General features: G+C 36.1%; 2 protein-coding genes across 3 annotated transcripts in view; one reads left to right on the top strand and one right to left on the bottom strand.

Moving 5' to 3' along the window:
- The window catches only part of LOC134754821 (TLD domain-containing protein 2), a 305,854-nt gene extending 292,911 nt beyond the window's left edge, over window positions 1–12,943 (bottom strand). Inside the window, exon 1 of one of the 2 annotated variants that reach the window (XM_063691223.1) lies at window positions 12,800–12,943. Coding sequence is in view for 1 of the 2 variants with exons in the window: in XM_063691226.1 (XP_063547296.1) it covers window positions 12,800–12,801 (2 nt within the window). In the remaining variant the exon portion in view is untranslated. The remainder of the gene's footprint in view (window positions 1–12,799) is intronic. The other variant, XM_063691226.1, reaches the window with a different exon arrangement.
- A 909-nt stretch (window positions 12,944–13,852) lies between these two features.
- LOC134755083 (ankyrin repeat domain-containing protein 13C) lies at window positions 13,853–17,098 on the top strand. The gene has a single exon (XM_063691562.1). The coding sequence runs from the start codon at window positions 14,191–14,193 to the stop codon at window positions 15,520–15,522; it is 1,332 nt and encodes a 443-aa protein (XP_063547632.1). The 5' UTR covers window positions 13,853–14,190; the 3' UTR covers window positions 15,523–17,098.
- The last annotated feature ends 584 nt before the right edge of the window (window positions 17,099–17,682 follow it).

The raw sequence follows: 17,682 nt of genomic DNA, 5'->3' as shown, positions 1-17,682 counted from the left end.
GGATCTACTGTACTGATGTCTATTTTATTAAAATCCACAGTAAAAATATGATTTAAGATTCGGCGTCCTCTGAAGGCGGCTGTATTTATTTTTCTTTAATAAAACAAGTGTAAACAGGTTGTGAAGGGAAAGAGGAATCTACCAATACGTCATTTAAAAAAATCCGTCCAGCATCCTGAGCTACAGGGTGTACTGATTTTCAGTATTTAAACCCATAACCCTGCTTTCTGTTTAAGTCGCAGTCGAGTAAAATGTTAATATTGGGGTAGAACGTGTACAAATGTATAGACAAAAGTGGAATTCATATTCCTCCAAGTTTTCTATTAGGAGAATATCCCCTGAAAGGGTATAAGCGCTAAATCTGGATTCAGCTATTATTTTCTATAACAAGATGTATTTTTTCCGCAAAGATATCTAGGACTGTTTTGTGTAGAATTTAATAAGCTTTAATGTTGCTTTACTCCATATTTTCATAGAGGACGCATATTTAGAGTAAAACGCAAAATTCTCCAGGATGGTACACATTTTCCAAGATGGCTGCGATTCCTCGAGGTCCCCAAATGTCAAATAGTGTGGGCATGAAAAAGAGACCTTTAATTAACATACATACCAAATTTCATAACTTTGAATGGATTTCGAGGTTAGACTTAATCCGATTGTACTATAAATTGCCGCGAATATAATGAGAGTTTTACGACTTAAATATTTTTAGCTATTATAAAATATATATACTTATGTATAAATACGACGAAAGATAGAGGAGAATGGAAGAGAAAAACATGTTGTGCCGACCCCGCATGACGTAGGATAGGGGCAGGAAGAAGAAGATATATAACAAAGTTTAGTATAAAACAAAGTCACTTTCCGCTGTCTGTCCGTCTGTCCCTATGTATGCTTAGATATTTAAAACTACGCAACGGATTGTGATGCGGTTTTTTTAAAAGAGAGAGTGATTCAAGAGAAAGGTTTATATGTATAATTTGTAAAGGTTTTGTGTAAATTTGTTGAACTACCCGTGCGAAGCCGGGGCGGGTCGCTAGTATATAAATATAGGCTTCGGTGGAAATAGCAGTTGGGTTCGGTCATCTATGGCAGTTTATTGCCGACCTCGCCCATACACTTACATTTTCCCGACCACTGCAACAATGTAGGTATGTACTATTATTTATCACATTCGTAAAATTACCCTTAGAACATACTGTAGCAATTTTGGGAATAAATAAAAAATATAAATGCCACAAGATATATATATTGATATTTACAAGCCACGGAAATCAACCTTATTAAATAAAATGCCACGGAAATCAATTTTATAAAAATGCCACGGAAATCAATCTTATTAAATAAAAAAAATGGCTAAAGCCTACTGGTACCAGTGGGGATCAGCCAGGAGTGAAGGCTGCGAGTAATAAATATTTAACAGTGGTTTAAATTATAAAAGATATAAAAAGGAAGACGTTGAGTAGATTGCCTAAAATTGGTAGGTAGGAAATAGGTTGGTCACTTCCCTTGAGAGAGGAGAGTGAGCTGCTTGGAGAAACAGGCCCAGGCCTATACCGGTTCCGGTCAGGCGGATGTCGGAGCCGCAACCAGGGATCTATGCCGGACACTGTGGTATGGCGTGCGCCGTGATCCGTGTCCAGAAAAAGTAGGAGCAATATGTTCTCCAAATAAAATGAAAAACTGCGGACGAAGAGAAGGGCCACGCTATAATAAAGTGATGAAATGAAAACCAATAAAATAATAAAATAGAATATGGAACGGACTTACCCGCGACAAAAAGCGGTTCTCCTTATTTCTAGAGGGTCGGCTATTCACGTTAAAAAAACTTCCGTGATCCTGGTTAAACCCGGTACTTGTTATAGATGGGCAGAAATGGCAGAATTACTTTTATTTTGTGAAAAGATCAATTACTTTTTCACCATCACATCTAATTCCTTCTCACATTGACAGTTTTCACACCTTCATCTTTTTTTCATTCTTTTGGCAGTTGTCAAAGCAAATCAAAGAATTCACTTGTAAAGAAAAAAGGTTTCTCCTAAAGCGTTATGCTGCAATACATTTAATTTAACCCTTATTATTATTATTTAAGCTTTGTTTCTCGCACATCTATTATAAGATTGACTTTTCTTTTGTTATGTTTTTATGATGTGTGATCCCTTGAGGGTAAAAGCCTCCTCTATCTTTTTCCATTTCTCTTTGTCTGTAGCATTGTTCTCCCAAGTATTTCCTGCAATTGCTATGATGTCATCGACCCATCTTTTTCTTTGTTTTCCTGAGTTACGTTTGCCCAGTGGGCCTTTCCATTTGGTTGTTTGTATGGTCCATCTCTTGTCCTTGTATCTAGCCAAATGTCCAGCCCATCTCCATTTTTGTCTTAAACTAAACTGTAGTGCGTCTGTCAGTTTTGTTCTCATCCGGATATCTATGTTTTTTACTTTGTTTATTCTTCTTAGTTTCAATAGGCTTCTTTCCATTGCATGTTGGCATGATAAAATTTTTACTTTAACTTTCTCAGTGAAGACCCATGTCTGGCATCCGTAGGTTAAACTGGGGAGAATGCAGGAATCCATAACTATTTTCTTTATTTTTAAACTATAGTTTCCTTTTAGGATTTCTTTATGTGACCAGTATTTTCCCCAAGCTATGTTTATCCTTCTTTCCACCTCGTTTATGTTGCTATTGGGGTCAAAGGAAATCATTTTACCTAGGTATACATAGTTATCCACGTATTCTATTTGTTTTCCTTCTACAGTTATACTTTTTTTGTGACTGTTCGTCATAACTTTGGTTTTAGACGCGTTCATGTGTAGGCCCACTTTTTGGCTCTCTGAATTTAGCCTCTTTAACATTGTCTCCAGGCCTTTGGCAGTGTCACTGAATAAAACTATATCATCCGCAAACCTCAAATGTGTTAGTTTTTTATTTGATATCCATATGCCTTCCTTTTCCCATTGAAGTTTTTGAAAGATTTCTTCCAACACCGCTATAAAAAGTTTTGGAGAGAGGGGGTCTCCTTGTCTCATACCTTTTCCGACTTTGAATTTCTCTCCTAGCCTTTCCAGTCTCACCCTGCTGACGCTGTTGGAGTAGATGTTCTTTATGATGTTGATGTATTTTTCATTAATTTTGTTCTTATTTAATGTGTTCCATATTGATGCGTGTATTAAGCTGTCAAATGCTTTTGAGTAGTCCACAAATGCCACATACAGTGGTCTTCGGAATTCTTTGAATTTTTCTACAACTTGTTCGATGGCATGTATGTGGTCGATTGTTGAGTATTGTGGCCGGAAGCCGGCTTGTTCGATCGGCTGGTTTTTGTCAATTTCTGGTGCTATTCTGCTTAATAATATTGATGAGAAGAGCTTGTAGATTGAGGAAAGTAGGCTGATTGGCCTGTAATTGCTGATGTCAAGCGGGTCTCCTTTTTTGTAAAGCAATATGATGTTGGATTGGCACCATTGTGTCGGAACTAATTCCTCTACCAATAATCTGTTGAAAATGTTGACAAGGTGTTCGGCTAATATAGGCGCACCGATTTTTAAGGCATCATTTGTGACTTGGTCCGGGCCTGGGCACTTTTCAGGTTTTAATCTTTTGATATGCTCCATTACTTCCTTTGAGTCTATTGGGTTTACTGTTGATGTTCGTGCCATTACTTGTAGAGCAGGGTTATTTTGTTCATATTGTATTGTATCTGTAGGCTGTTTATATAGGTCGGAGTAGAAAGCTGTTGCATGTTTTATTATATAATTTCTATCTCTTGATTCACCTTTTTTATCATTTAAACCCTGTATCCAGTTCTTATGTGTTGAGAGGTCTTTATATGCTCTCTTGGTGCTACGGAATTTTGTCATATTTTTTTCGACTACTGTTTTTCTGTAGACCTCGTAATCGTCTCTGAGTGCTCTACTTGTTTTTTTGAATAGTTCTCCAAGTTCATTCTTCATTTCTCTTGACTTATGAATTTAACCCTTAGAAGTTTGAATTGCAACCGGACTGTAAATCAGAAGTAATAAAATAAAATAGCTTTTATTTACAAAACGAAGAACAGTTGCACCTTAACTCTCTATTTTATTTCTTATCTCCCATCTTTTCTATTCTTTGTTTGCTTGCCCTTCGGCAAAGGCCTCCTCCAACCTTCTTCCTTGTTTTTGCTTGCATTTACTTTGTTTATCTTGATTGTTTTGATTATGTAATGGTGGAGGGTTATGGTCTCACTCCCCACGATGACCAGTCGGCTTGGGAACTTGATTGTTGTAAGTAAAGTTGTTGATGTATGTGTTGTGACTTACTGTTCCATTCATTTCATTTGTAATTATATTTATCGTTGTTGTATTTGTTGTTGTAATTGTTTTCGTAGTATATGTTTCTAGTCTTTTGACTGATTTCCGCTGTCCTTCAGATCAATCAGAAGATTCAGAAGTAATACAGGTTCTAAAGTTTTAAAGATCCTCCCTGTTTGTGACTAAGGCGGGTTAGGATCATTGAATTATAATTGATGGTTAAACAAACTTACCTGAGTGAAGTTTGACCATAATTATATGAAGCGCTGCATCCGAAGACATTTGTATATTTCACTAGGTAGACGCGCGGATTTACTTTGGTGGAAAAATAGTATAATGTTGACCGAAGAGGTGTGCCCATAGACATACTAAGGAAAACAGCAGGGTCAGGTAACTCTTTAATTTTTGCAAAATTCTACAATAGACCACTTCATGCTGACGACAGTATCGAATTTGCTGTATGTAATAATGAATAAGACAAATATCCTAATGTTAACACATGATTAAAGACTTTTTAACACGCTTTTATTAGGTCGACCTGTATGTAATGGAATCTAAGGTAACTAATTTAAAAATCTTCCCGGTTTACGATGAAGCTGAAAATTTGCATACGCATGTAAGTCGGGTGACAATGCAATATTATGGTACCATCGAGCTGATCTGATGATGAAGACAGGAGGTAGTCATAGGAACTCTGTGATAAAACAACGCAACCTAATTGTGTTCGAGGTTTTTAGAATTGTCTCTATGAGTATTAGTTGCATGTGGAAAAAAAGTACAGTCAGCGATAAAAGCTTGTACCAAAAATTAAATTTTTGCCAAGAACTTATTATATTACTATTACTTATATTGTTAGAATGCGGCTATAAAAAATAGATTAAACAGATTTGCGAATCTCTTTTGGATATTTGCATTTTTTTACTTAATACCTATTTCTGGGGTATATCTCTAAATGCAGCGTATGGATGTGGTCTATTCTATGGTGCTGAAGAACTTCCGGAAACGGGCTTGTTCGGGAGGCTGGATGTCGTCAAACCTGCTAGCGAGACGGTTCGTAATGACTCTCGAAAACAACTTATAGACATGGCTCAGAAATGAGATGGGCCTATAATTGTTTAAAAGGGTCTTGAAGAACAGTACCACCACGCTTCTGTGCTATGCCTTTGGCGTTTTTCCCTCGAGTATGACGGCGTTAAACAGACTCTGAAGAGCTTTCATGACCGGTTTACCACCAGCTTTCAGAAGCTCTGACGTAACTCCGTCATCACCCGCCGCCTTATTATTCTTAAGCTGTTTGAGAGCCATCATACTAATCTCGTAGAGGCTGACGTCCAGGATGTCTTCTGTGTAGTTTCGGGTCATCCTGGCTCTTGGGTCTTTGGCCAGGTTAATAACAGGTGTCTGCATTGTCGTGTACTGTACAACTGCCCGTAGAACGTCTCGAACAAATTTCGTGCGAACACTTTAGAGCCTTTCGTTACGCTCAATAGCCTCTTCAATACTTTGAGTATTGAATCGGCGGAGGTCTCGAGTCAAGGACTTTGAGATTTGTCTGTTGAGCTGCCGACATTGAGCAGCATCCTCAGGAGAATGCAGAATCAATTCACGTCTTTCCTTCATCAGAGATATTTTTGGTTCTTTTTGAGCGGTAGGCTTTGAAGCTTGACGACCCTGCTTCCACGACCCTGTCATTATAATCGTCCACATCTGCGCAATCACCTAGGCATTCAAAGCGGTTTTGTAATTCAAGCTGAAAGCTTTCGGGATTCCGGATTTGGATCGGTGTTGGACGGAGCGTAGACTTCATAAGTCGAAAGCGTTCTAGACTGATATTAATGTTCAATGTGCCTCTTACCATCCGGTGATCACTTTCACCACCTTAGGGGTTGAATTTTGAAAAATGCTGAAATCAGTTTTCTTTTATTTTAATAATATATCTTTTTACGAAGAACTATAAAACTCCCGTGAGACTCAAACATAATAAATTATTTTAACCACGACCGCGACCAGTGAAGCCGTGTCGTTGCTCCGTGAACACTGTGAAGACGATCCTCGTAAATTGGATCGAAACATGTCGAGTTATTCTACTTAATGATACGTGAGTGACCCGTTCTAAAATAATTTAATATCTTTTTACGAAGTTTCAAATTTCTAGCTTAAAATAAAACTTGAACCCCATACAAACATTCATCCCCTTTTTAACCCCCTTAGGGGTGAAATTTCCCAAAACCACTTCTTTTGTATACATTATAAATGTAAATTTCTGCCCTGTGTAATTCATTTGCCCTTGCCCAAACCCTATATCTCGGGAAGATATCAATTTAGATTTTTGTGCCACCAACGGTCATATTGCCTGTAAGTAGATTTAATATAGATAGATCTAATATTCTAGCTCGACCTTGCTATGCGCCAAATATGTAGCTAGATTTGAATATTTAATAATAAAAATCACGTTATCAACCGGTTTACCTGAGAATACTAGTATTTTTACGGCGCGCGAACTATCCGCGAAAGGTCCGAGAACCCATGGTCCCGAGATATGGAAAGACAGACAAATAATAATAATAAAAATAAACAGTACAGTAGGCCGTAGGGAATATAGTTTTTTTTTGGAGGACAAATAGTCAATAAATAGTCAATTTAGGGTATTACAAATTTAATCATCTTACAAAAGCTCGCTCAATGACCATAGTATAAACAGGGCAAAGTATGTTATCTTCATACAACGCACCGCGCGCGACTTGTATGTGTGCGCCATAGTTTGTATGCGTCGCCGCACGCACACTCAAACAAAATCTCGACCCGTTTCTCAGTGCGCCACGAGTAGAGATTTTGCTTGAGTGTGCGTGCGGCGACGCATAGATACTTATAGCGCACATATACAAGTCGCGCCAGAGATGGGCATTAATCGATTAATCTTTTAGTTAACTAATCAATCGATTAAAAATATCAATCGTCATTTTTTAATCGCGATTAATTTAGTTGCGATTAAATTAGTTGTGAGAATGTTCAACTAACAACTAAATTAGTTTTAGTTTCAATCGACTAAATTTCACGATTAAATCTATATTAAAACTACGTAGTCGCCCGTTTTTGCATTTTTCATCTTGCAATATGTAACTACAAGTACGTATGTATGTAACATACGGAGGTACTCGTATGTTGTAACTATGTTAGTTTGGGTAGAATTTTGCGACTTATTTTGAAGCAGATATCTTCATCCGATTGAGCTATAATTATAGTTTAACTTTAGTTTAACTAAATACATATCATGGTTGCTTTTATATTTAATATACAAAGTTTGATTTATATAATTGTGTTTTTTTAAGTGTTATTTTACTAATGCACAAAGTACCCAGTTCTTATTTACCCTTAGATAAGAGAAATTTAATCCAATTTCAGAGAGATGCACTACTTTAGTAGCAAAATAATAGTGAGAAAAGATCTCACTCCTTAGAAACGGTCAAAATATCGTAAGTAATACATGACTATTTTATTTTTAAACATCCGTTAAGATGTCCAAATCAGTCTGTCAACATAGCCATACCGAGGTATTCTATTCAATTTGCTTCTAACATTAGTCGCGAGAAAATAGTCTAACTAATTAGTCGATTACAAAATTTAGTTGTCCGAAATCAATCGGCAACTAATTTAGTTGCAACTAAATTAGTTGCACTCTATACAACTAAGATTGGTCAATCGTCGTTTTCAATCGTCAGTCGCAATTAATTCTTGTAATCTTAATCGTTAATCGTTAGTCGATTACATTTTGCCCATCTCCGAGTCGCGCGCGGTGCGTTTGTATGAATATAACATACTATGGAATGACTGACGCTGTAATTAATTATTAATATAGCTTACTTATCATACGCGAGTCAAGGACTAAAGAAACCGGTATAAGTAAGCTCTCCGATTACGCATTGGTTGCTAAGATCTCACGGTCCCGTTACACTGGGGTTTTCGAGATGTCTACACGCTTGCGAGTAGCCAACCGTTGGGAATTAATTGTTTGATGGAATCGTGACGTCCGTGACTTTCGAAAACAAAAAGTCGTATGTGACTGTTAACTTCCTATTATGATATGACTATACTGCCCTCCTAAGCCGCATAGCGCTATCTCAATAACAAATGATTTTGAAAGTGGAACTACGGGGATGGGGACTTGAAAGGTTACTTATTGTTGATGGTGCACTCTTAAATTTCATGCAGACAATGAAATGAAAAAGACAACATCTTTTGCCTAATTATGTAAAAAAGGAGGTAAAACCACTCACTTTTCTAGTAGCATTTCGTTTCTGTAAGGGTCGCATTTCTAACCTAACCTAAGCCACTTTTCTGATAGCAGTTCGGTTCTGTGAGGATCGCGGTTCAAAATACAAAAATCACTATATGTATGCCTTTGACATTTGAGGAGTTCCCTCGGTTCCTCATGGATCCCATCATCAGAACTCGAGCTTGACAAAAATGTGTCTTGAAAATCTAACTTGCTTAACAAACATAACGAAGAGGGCAAATCGCCAAACGTTAACTATGCGTCATTGAAGAGTTCCGTTTTGATCATCATCAGCAGTTCCACTTCATCAAATGTCACTTTTTTAAATATAAATGCTTGATTTGTAGATGAAAATACTAAAATCACTATATGTATGCCTTTAACATTTGAGGGGTTCCCTCTATTCCTCATGGATCCCATCATCAGAACTGCGTTTTGACAAAAACGGGACCAATCTGTATGTATATACTTACAATCAAAAAAAGAATTTTCAAAATCGGTCCAGAAATCGTCATTTCTGAGTTATGAATGAAGTAACAAACATTTAAAAAAAAAACATACAACCGAATTGAGGACCTCCTCCTTTTGAAATCTTGAAGTCGGTAAAAATATAAGTTAACAATGAAATTTCATTTGAGATAGCGCTATTTGGCTTAGTAGGGCAGTATAGGCTTGATGACAATTTTTTTATTTTTTTTATACCACGTCGGTGGCAATCAAGCATACGGCCCGCCTGATCGTAAGCAGTTACCGTAGCCTATGGACGCCTGCAACACCGCAGATATTACACGCGCGTTGCCGACCCTTTAAAAACCTGTACACTCCTTTTTTGAAGAACCCCATACTGTAGGCCCTCGGGAAAACCTCGGCAGGGAGCTCATTCCACAGCCGAAGCGTACGCGGGAGGAAATTCCTCTTAAACCGCACAGTACGCGACCATTTAGGTGCTAGGGTGTGAGGATGAACACCCTGCCGATGGCGAGCGGTGCGGTGATAGAAAGCGGCCGTTGGCATCATGTCAAACAGTTCTTCAGAGCACAGCCCATTGTACAAGCGGTAGAACACGCATAAGGAGGAGAAGTCTCTCCTTAGACTTAAAGGTTCAATACCGCTTGTGAGTTTGGGATCGTCGACGATTCGTACAGCGCGCCTTTGGACTGAGTCGAAGGGTCCAAGCTGGCATCCAGGTGCTCCTGCCCAAAGGTGACAGCAGTACTCCATATGGGGTCTGACTTGCGATTTATATAGCAGCAGTCTTTGCCCCGGAGTAAAGTATCGCCGTGCTTTATTGAGCACACCGAGTTTTTTGGATGATGGTATCAATCGATCAAGTTTGTTTTTGGGACCAAATGTCTATATGGGACCCATTGCATTAAAAAGTCAGAAATAATAGTCAAACTCCGACAGTCGTACTTCACTCGCGAAACGCTCCTAACAAAACGATAAGTGAACGTGACGTCAAGGTCATGGCATTCAGATACTTAGAGCCCATCTTGAATGTATGAAAAATAAGTAAAATTGCGATTTTGTCGGTGAAATATTGCGTTTATGCATATAATTGCAGTACAATCTTTTTTTGGATAAAATGCAAGGAATCGGTTGGTATCTTTACTTTATTCCCTTTTGGAAGTAAAAAAAAACTTTCAATTTTGAAACTTTTAGATCCTGTTTTTTTTATCATTTCCATATGTTATTTTAATATGCACATTATTGTGATAAATTGCTCATTTGCTATCTATTTTACTAGATTTTGTTATAAAATTCAAGATGTGTCATCATCCCTATTTGCCATTCACATGCCATTAGAATTTGGCAGATAAATACTTAGAGAGAGTTTGACGTATTACCGTATTTAAGGTTAATAAGGTCTACTGTCCTTAAAATGTTGTATGAAATTACAAGCAAATATCAGCCTTCGTGAATTAAGTATTAGTTTAGTCCGATAATGAAGCTTATTTTAAAGACTATGAACTCTAAGTACTAGAAATAAAGTATAATTTTACTAATGCTGTAACTATGTAATGCGACATGCTAATAGACTGACCAAAAAGTATTTGGGGCGATAGAATAAAAATTTCACTTTAATAATAAGTTGATTAGTGATAAAATTCAAGTTGAATAAACAAAACGATTTTGACAAATTTTACAATGTAAGTATGTGTGTTCATTCTTTGATTCATTCTCTTTTGAGCTATTGAATTCATAATTTCAATACGTTATTTATCACTACTCAATGTAAATAAAACTGAAATGTATATAAAAACAACAATTAAGAGAAAATATTGAGATAACCATTAGCGATAACCCTAAGTTTGTTGATAACGTTAAATCCGTCCAGACTGTAAACAGTATCCGTTTAATACATTAACAATGATGTCAATCATGGCCAGAAGGTTTATTAATGTACCTAGAAAAATATTTTTTAGAAGCAATGATTCATCATCTGTGTATATCATGTCACATAATACTTCATTATCCTACAAATATCATGATCGCCAATGCTTAATGGATGAAAGTTTGAAAAACATTTCATTACTTATACTTTCATGCAAAATTCAGTGGGTTGCCAATTTCAATGAAATTTTGCACACAAACAGATAATTTTTGTCCAAAAAATGATCACCTGAGATAAAATAATATGAGGAGGAACTAGTAGTTTTAGCACGGAAGAGTGTCTTTATCAAGATTGAATTTAAAAAATATATATTTTTATGGACAGAAGCAAGTACAAAATAGGTGTTGAAGTCCCTGGCTTCTGAGCTAGGTAAAAACCTGTGTTACAGAAGTCAGTGTCCTTCCCCAGACAATGGAAATTAAATGAAGTGGCGTATAACATTTAGGTGTTTAATTAAAAACTGACATATTAAAAATAATTACGATTTAAGCTTAGAATAAATTTAAAAGTGGAAAAATCACTGCCTTGGGTGAGACTTGAACTCACAGCCTCTGGATTTCTGGACTGTGACTTATTTAAAAACTCTCACTGTTCAATAAAAAGACATGTCAATTGTATGCATAGACACGGCCCCGTGCGTGGAAGTTTGAAAGTATTGTTTTAAATGTCAAGGTCACTTTTTCAATGATCAAATTTAACCCCTTTTTCTAATGCAAAAAAACTAGGCATAGATGACAAAAGCTCACTTTCTTTAAAAAAGAACTTAAATAGACGCAATAATCCCATAGCTGCATTTATCCCGGTTGACCTTATAAGGCATTAAGTCCGCCCTTTGTACCTTCATGTATTGAGCAATAAAGATAAATAAATGATTATTATTAATTAAGTAATGTAAAGTAGTCCTGTTATAACAAATATTGTATTAATATTGTGATGGCTCTTAAGAACCAGGTAAGGCAAGGTTTGTACTACATACCCCACTCATCAATTATGCCTTATGGTATTTTTAACAGGACTCATTAAAACTAGCCTATTAAAATGAGTGGGTTTTAGTAAGAACAAGTTTTAACTGTTTGTATTCACAATACTTTAAGACAATCTAATAAAACAAACAGTCACCAACTAACTGAATCAGAAATGTATCTTATCTAATCATATTCTATGTCCTTTAAATAAACGCAATGCAAACAAGATGTAAAGGATCAAATGGAAAACATGTTACATATTAATAATTTAATCCTCCACCATGCCATGAAGAAACTAAATATTCACAAAGACCTAATATTAGCTATTATGGTTACTCTACTAGAAAATAACATCAATCAAATTAAGCATCAAAATCTAGGCTACAGACGCAAGAAATAATTGTTTTCAAATAAGCATTGTTTAACTTGCTTTCAGTAGGAGTAGTGTACATAGAATTAGATAACATAGGGGACTCAAAGATATGATTGATTGCCATAAAACTAGCTGCTTAGTGATGTGAATTTGTTGATACCTTGCTGGCTTGCTTGGGAGCCAGAGCTTGCAGAGCTCATCAGCTCAGGCTCTGCAGGACTTTCATAGAAGCAGCCATAAATTATCCAAAAAACTTTTTGTTGACATTCTACATATGTGTACTAATGAAATGAAATACTTATATTAAAAACAGACCAAAAATCTTCACTCCTGGTAAGTAAATAATGCATAAACTAATTGATATCCAACTAACAAAATGTATATGCAATAACTTGCAGTGTATTACTATGATTGGTGCATATTATAAAATATGTAAACCTCCACACCAATATTTGCATATTAAGCATGCACAAAATTTAGTTAACATAATAATTATTTAACACTTACATAGTGTTGTCTCTAAGAAAGCTGAAGGAGTCCAGGAATCTTCTTTTTGTATGTTTCACAGCCAGAACACTTATACCGAAATAATCATTTATAAGTTCCGAATAACACAATAGAAACTACCCTCTAAAATGGGGATCATTCCTAGTTTAGAAATTGATTCAATTTATTAAGCTATACAAACACAGCTAAAAGTATAAATTAGACATCATATTTACTTAAGTTTTACATTTGTATTGATATTTGCATTAATAATCAGAACTAGATTACTGTAAATTTGCAGGTATTATCGCTTGTAATAAGTATCTTATCTCTTCAAACTAAATCTTTACGTATGGAATTATAATATAAAATTTCGAAAAATGTTTTAAGGTAATGACGGCAGAACAGGAGTTTAAAATAAAAAGATAAACAAAGGAAATGCACATGTCTAAATAAAATATCATAAAACTACGTAAATATGGATACGATTATTTACTTCGGCACGTTAACTATCATAAACACACCGATACTTAAGTTACATTTAAATAAATATAAATTCAGTAAATAAATTGTTAAACAAACTATAATGTGGTCGAAATGGAGCACGAATTTGTCTTTAGTTTCTTCAAGCACTAATACCTGTATATTTTAGTCCATCATAGTATAGAACAAATCACAAACGTTATTGATACGATGCGGTCGATGCGCGAGTTTTTAGACGTCGTATTCCAACAAACAGGAAAAAAGGCGTTTCAGTTCGAGTAAGTACTAGGTACGGTATGCGCATCTGTCAGTGTCATTTCAATGGTTGTTTTTTAACCAAAACAACACTGTCAACGCTATCTTTTTTTTTCTTTTTATGGACTTGAGGGCGGTGTTGCCCATGGCCAACGTCAACGTCATGTAAAAGCATAGTAATAGTTGGTCAAACCCATGAAGTTATACTCTAAATCCGTGCATACACACTACACACATTAATGTATACTTTTTATATGTATCCTATGTTATATAAAAAAAAAAGTTACAGGGTACGATTGACAATTTATCATAATTATCATGTATTTATCATGTTTCATCGTATTTTAGCTTGTGCGCCATTTTCATAAAGAAAAGCTTAAACGTTATAGTTTCAGAATCAACAAAATTGAACAGTGCTTCTAAATTAATGTAAATAACTGACAGTTTCACTGACAGCTGCTGAGTGCTGAGCTGAGCTTCAGCTTTTGGGTTTCATTCGTTTGTAATGTAATTTGTCCGTATCAACTATCAACTAAAAACGATTATGATGTTCGTCCATGGTGTATTTTCCGCTAAAACTAATCTAATCTAATCTTAGTGTAAAATTACTCGCAATAGCGCCTCTTTACGATGAATACTTTTATAGGAGTGATGATTTAGGTGTGGTGACCGAAATGTCTAATTCAAAGTGTAGCGAGGAGGATGAGGCGTTTCCTTTGCACGAGTGCGTGTTCAGAGGGGATGTACGCAAGCTGTCATCTTTGCTGCGGCTGGAGGACGTGGCACGCAAGGACAAGCATGGCAACTCGGCGCTACACCTGGCGGTAATGCTGGGGCGGCGCGAGTGTGTGCAGCTGCTGCTGGCGCACGGCGCACCCGTCAAGCTCAAAAACCTCGCGGGCTGGTCGCCGCTCGCCGAAGCCATCAGTTATGGGGACCGCCAGACCATATCCTCTCTCGTACGCAAGCTCAAGCAGCAGGCTCGCGAACAAATGGAACGGAGAAGACCTGACCTCATTAGGGCTCTAACCCAAATACAAGATTTCTACATGGAATTAAAGTGGGATTTTCACTCATGGGTCCCACTTGTCTCTAGAATTCTACCATCTGATGTTTGTAAAATTTATAAATCTGGTTCAGGAATTAGATTAGATACCACATTAGTCGATTTCACAGATATGAAATGGGAGAGAGGAGACATATCTTTTATATTTCAGGGAGAAAAGCAACCTAGTGAATCACTTACTGTACTGGACAACAAAGCCAAGGTGTACCAGAGAGTGCGATATGAAGAGACAGAGAATGAAATAGAGGATGAAGTAGACATACTGATGTCAAGTGATATTTTGGCAGCTCAAATGTCTACTAAAGGTATAGCGTTTTTGAGAGCACAGTCAGGCTGGATATTTCGTGAAGACCGCAAGGAGACTGTGGCGGGACTTTACCGAAGTGACATTTATACTATTTCCGGCCTTGTCCTGGAATCACGTAAAAGACGCGAACACTTATCCACAGATGATTTGCAAAAGAATAAAGCTATAATTGAGAGTCTAACAAAAGGTAATACACAGAATTTAGATACTAATGGAGAACCAACAAGGCGAGCATCATTAAACCCACCGCCAGAGAGTGGAGTGGACTGGGAAATGTACATGGCTGCACCTCCAGGCCAGTACCCCAGTCTGGGCAGAGAACTAGTTTATAAAGAGTCCTCCAGAAACTTTAGAGCTACCATTGCTATGAGTGATGACTTTCCTCTAAGTGTTGATATGTTACTGAATGTATTAGAAGTTATTGCACCATTTAAACATTTTGCTAAGTTGCGTCAGTTTGTTGCAATGAAGTTGCCCAATGGATTCCCGGTTAAAATCGATATACCAATTTTACCTACAGTCACTGCAAAAATAACTTTTCAAAAATTTGAATTTCAAAATGATATACCAAACGATATGTTCATTATACCAGATGATTACATAGAGGACCCCATGAGATTTCCTGATTTATGACGCTTTGATATTTTAACATTGTTTGAAGTTAGCGAAAAGCCTGTTTGGCGGAGAGAGGGGAAACCTGGGCATGTCTTGAGAATGGTAAGAAGCTCATGCTGCAAGGCTTCTGCACAAGGGCTCATCACTATAGAATTCCCAATGTTGTTCAGCCTAGGTAGTTCATATTCTAGCCACTGTGTTCTCTTTGTGGAGTAACTATTTTTACTTGAACTCTTCGAGTCCAAGGTGAACCTTAAAATATTTACTGTCCTTATACAAAATGTTGCAGGACACCTACATTCATATGTAGTTCCACCTTGTGTGCGTTACTTACATCATATTCTTTTTATTTTATTTGGTATACATACAGTGAAGTCAATAAAAATATTACTTATTGGTACATGATTTGCTCATTAAAAATCTAATCATATGGCAGTATACAATCAATTGGCCACCTCGCCTTAAACTGCAGTCACTGAAGAGTGTGCATATGAATGAAGTATAATTTACCTTGATGTTTCATATTCATTACAATTGGTATGATTTGTGATGAATTTGATAGTCTGCCTGCTCAGCCAGCTGGGACTTGGTCCTAAGTTGGAACCCTGATTATCTCACATAAAACTACTTAAGAACCATAATTTAACTACTTCTACTGTACTTTTGTATTGTGTACAACTTCACTAGGAATGTGTTATTTGAATGTAGTTTTTGTTTAAAAAGTAGAGGTAATTGAAAAACATTGTGGATGTAATGGAATTATTAGGGGAATGAAGTAACAGATAGATAATAAAAAAACAGCCTTATTCCAAAACCTCATTGTTAGTCTTAATTAGACTGAACTTTATGTTTAAGGGGATTATACATATACATACATACCTATCTACCAACTAATTATTGTATTTGTAGAATTAAATTTAGAAATTATAGATGATAACAATTAGTGTAAACATACACACAAATAAATAATTGGTCACTACAGGTAGACTCACTGGTACTTTTGGATTTTTATTGTTATTGTTTTTTTTTTATAATTATTTGAAAAAAAAAATTGGGTTTCTTATAAATTTTCTATACATTTGTACCTTTATAGAGCTTATAAGTAATACATATTGTAACTTACTTTTTATGAAAAAGATAAACACCTGTAACTTACTGATTATTTTCGTTTTGTAGGTACCTACTGCTGAATACTTAATATTTGTTATTGCTTGCCAAGTGTTAGTAAATTAAGATGTAGGCAATGAATGAGTTATAAAATGTAAATGTGGTTCCTTTGTTATTTATTACCTCAAATAGTCATGGTCTATGCCGTTAACATGGTCTATGCATAATTTGTCCCATTTATATTGACTACCCTTTACTTCATACGGCATCGTCAAAACCACGTTTGTTAATTATATGTATAACAAGCTTTTGAAAGTGAGCTGCGTAGTGTGTACACCTATTTCAAATCAGCAGCTCTAACAAGTATACAACCACTCTCATCTATATATATTATAGTGATGCAAATTTGCTTTGTCCTATGCAGTTTATCATGTAATAGTGTGTAATCTATACCTAAATGTTATTTATATTATATTTATAGAATGTCTCTTGTATTTTTTACTTTTAATAACAATATGTCTTCAATGCTGAGGTGAAAAGTTGTATGTGCAACTTTAGACCAAAGTTAAATGCACTTCGTGCATTTTGAATCTCGATGGGCTAAATAGCACAATCGAATTAGGACAAACCTCGAAATCTCTTGGACAGTCATGAAATTTGGTATATATGTTAATTAAAGAATCATTTTTTATGTCCACACCATTTGACATTTGGGGACCTCGAGGAACCGCACCTATCTTGGAAAATGTGTGCTTTCATGGAGAAATTCGCATTTTACTCTAAATCTACGTATTCTATGAAATTATGGTGCAAGGCAACATTAAAGCCTATTAAATTCTACACAAAAAATTCTTACATACCTTTGCGGAAAAATTAAATCTTCTTGTAGAAAATACTTGCTGAATCCAGATTGAGCGCTTATACTTTTCCAGTGGACAGAATCTCTTGATATGAAACTCGGATGAATAGGAATTCCAAGTTTGTATATACATTTGTACACGATGTACCTCAATATCAACATTTTACTTGACTGCGATTTAACCAGAAAGTAGGGTAATGGATTTCATAACT

Source organism: Cydia strobilella, chromosome Z (genome assembly GCF_947568885.1).
Source record: "Cydia strobilella chromosome Z, ilCydStro3.1, whole genome shotgun sequence".
NCBI lineage: Eukaryota > Metazoa > Arthropoda > Insecta > Lepidoptera > Tortricidae > Cydia > Cydia strobilella.
Note: the sequence above shows the minus strand (reverse complement) of the source record. Positions and strands in the feature narration are given on the sequence as shown.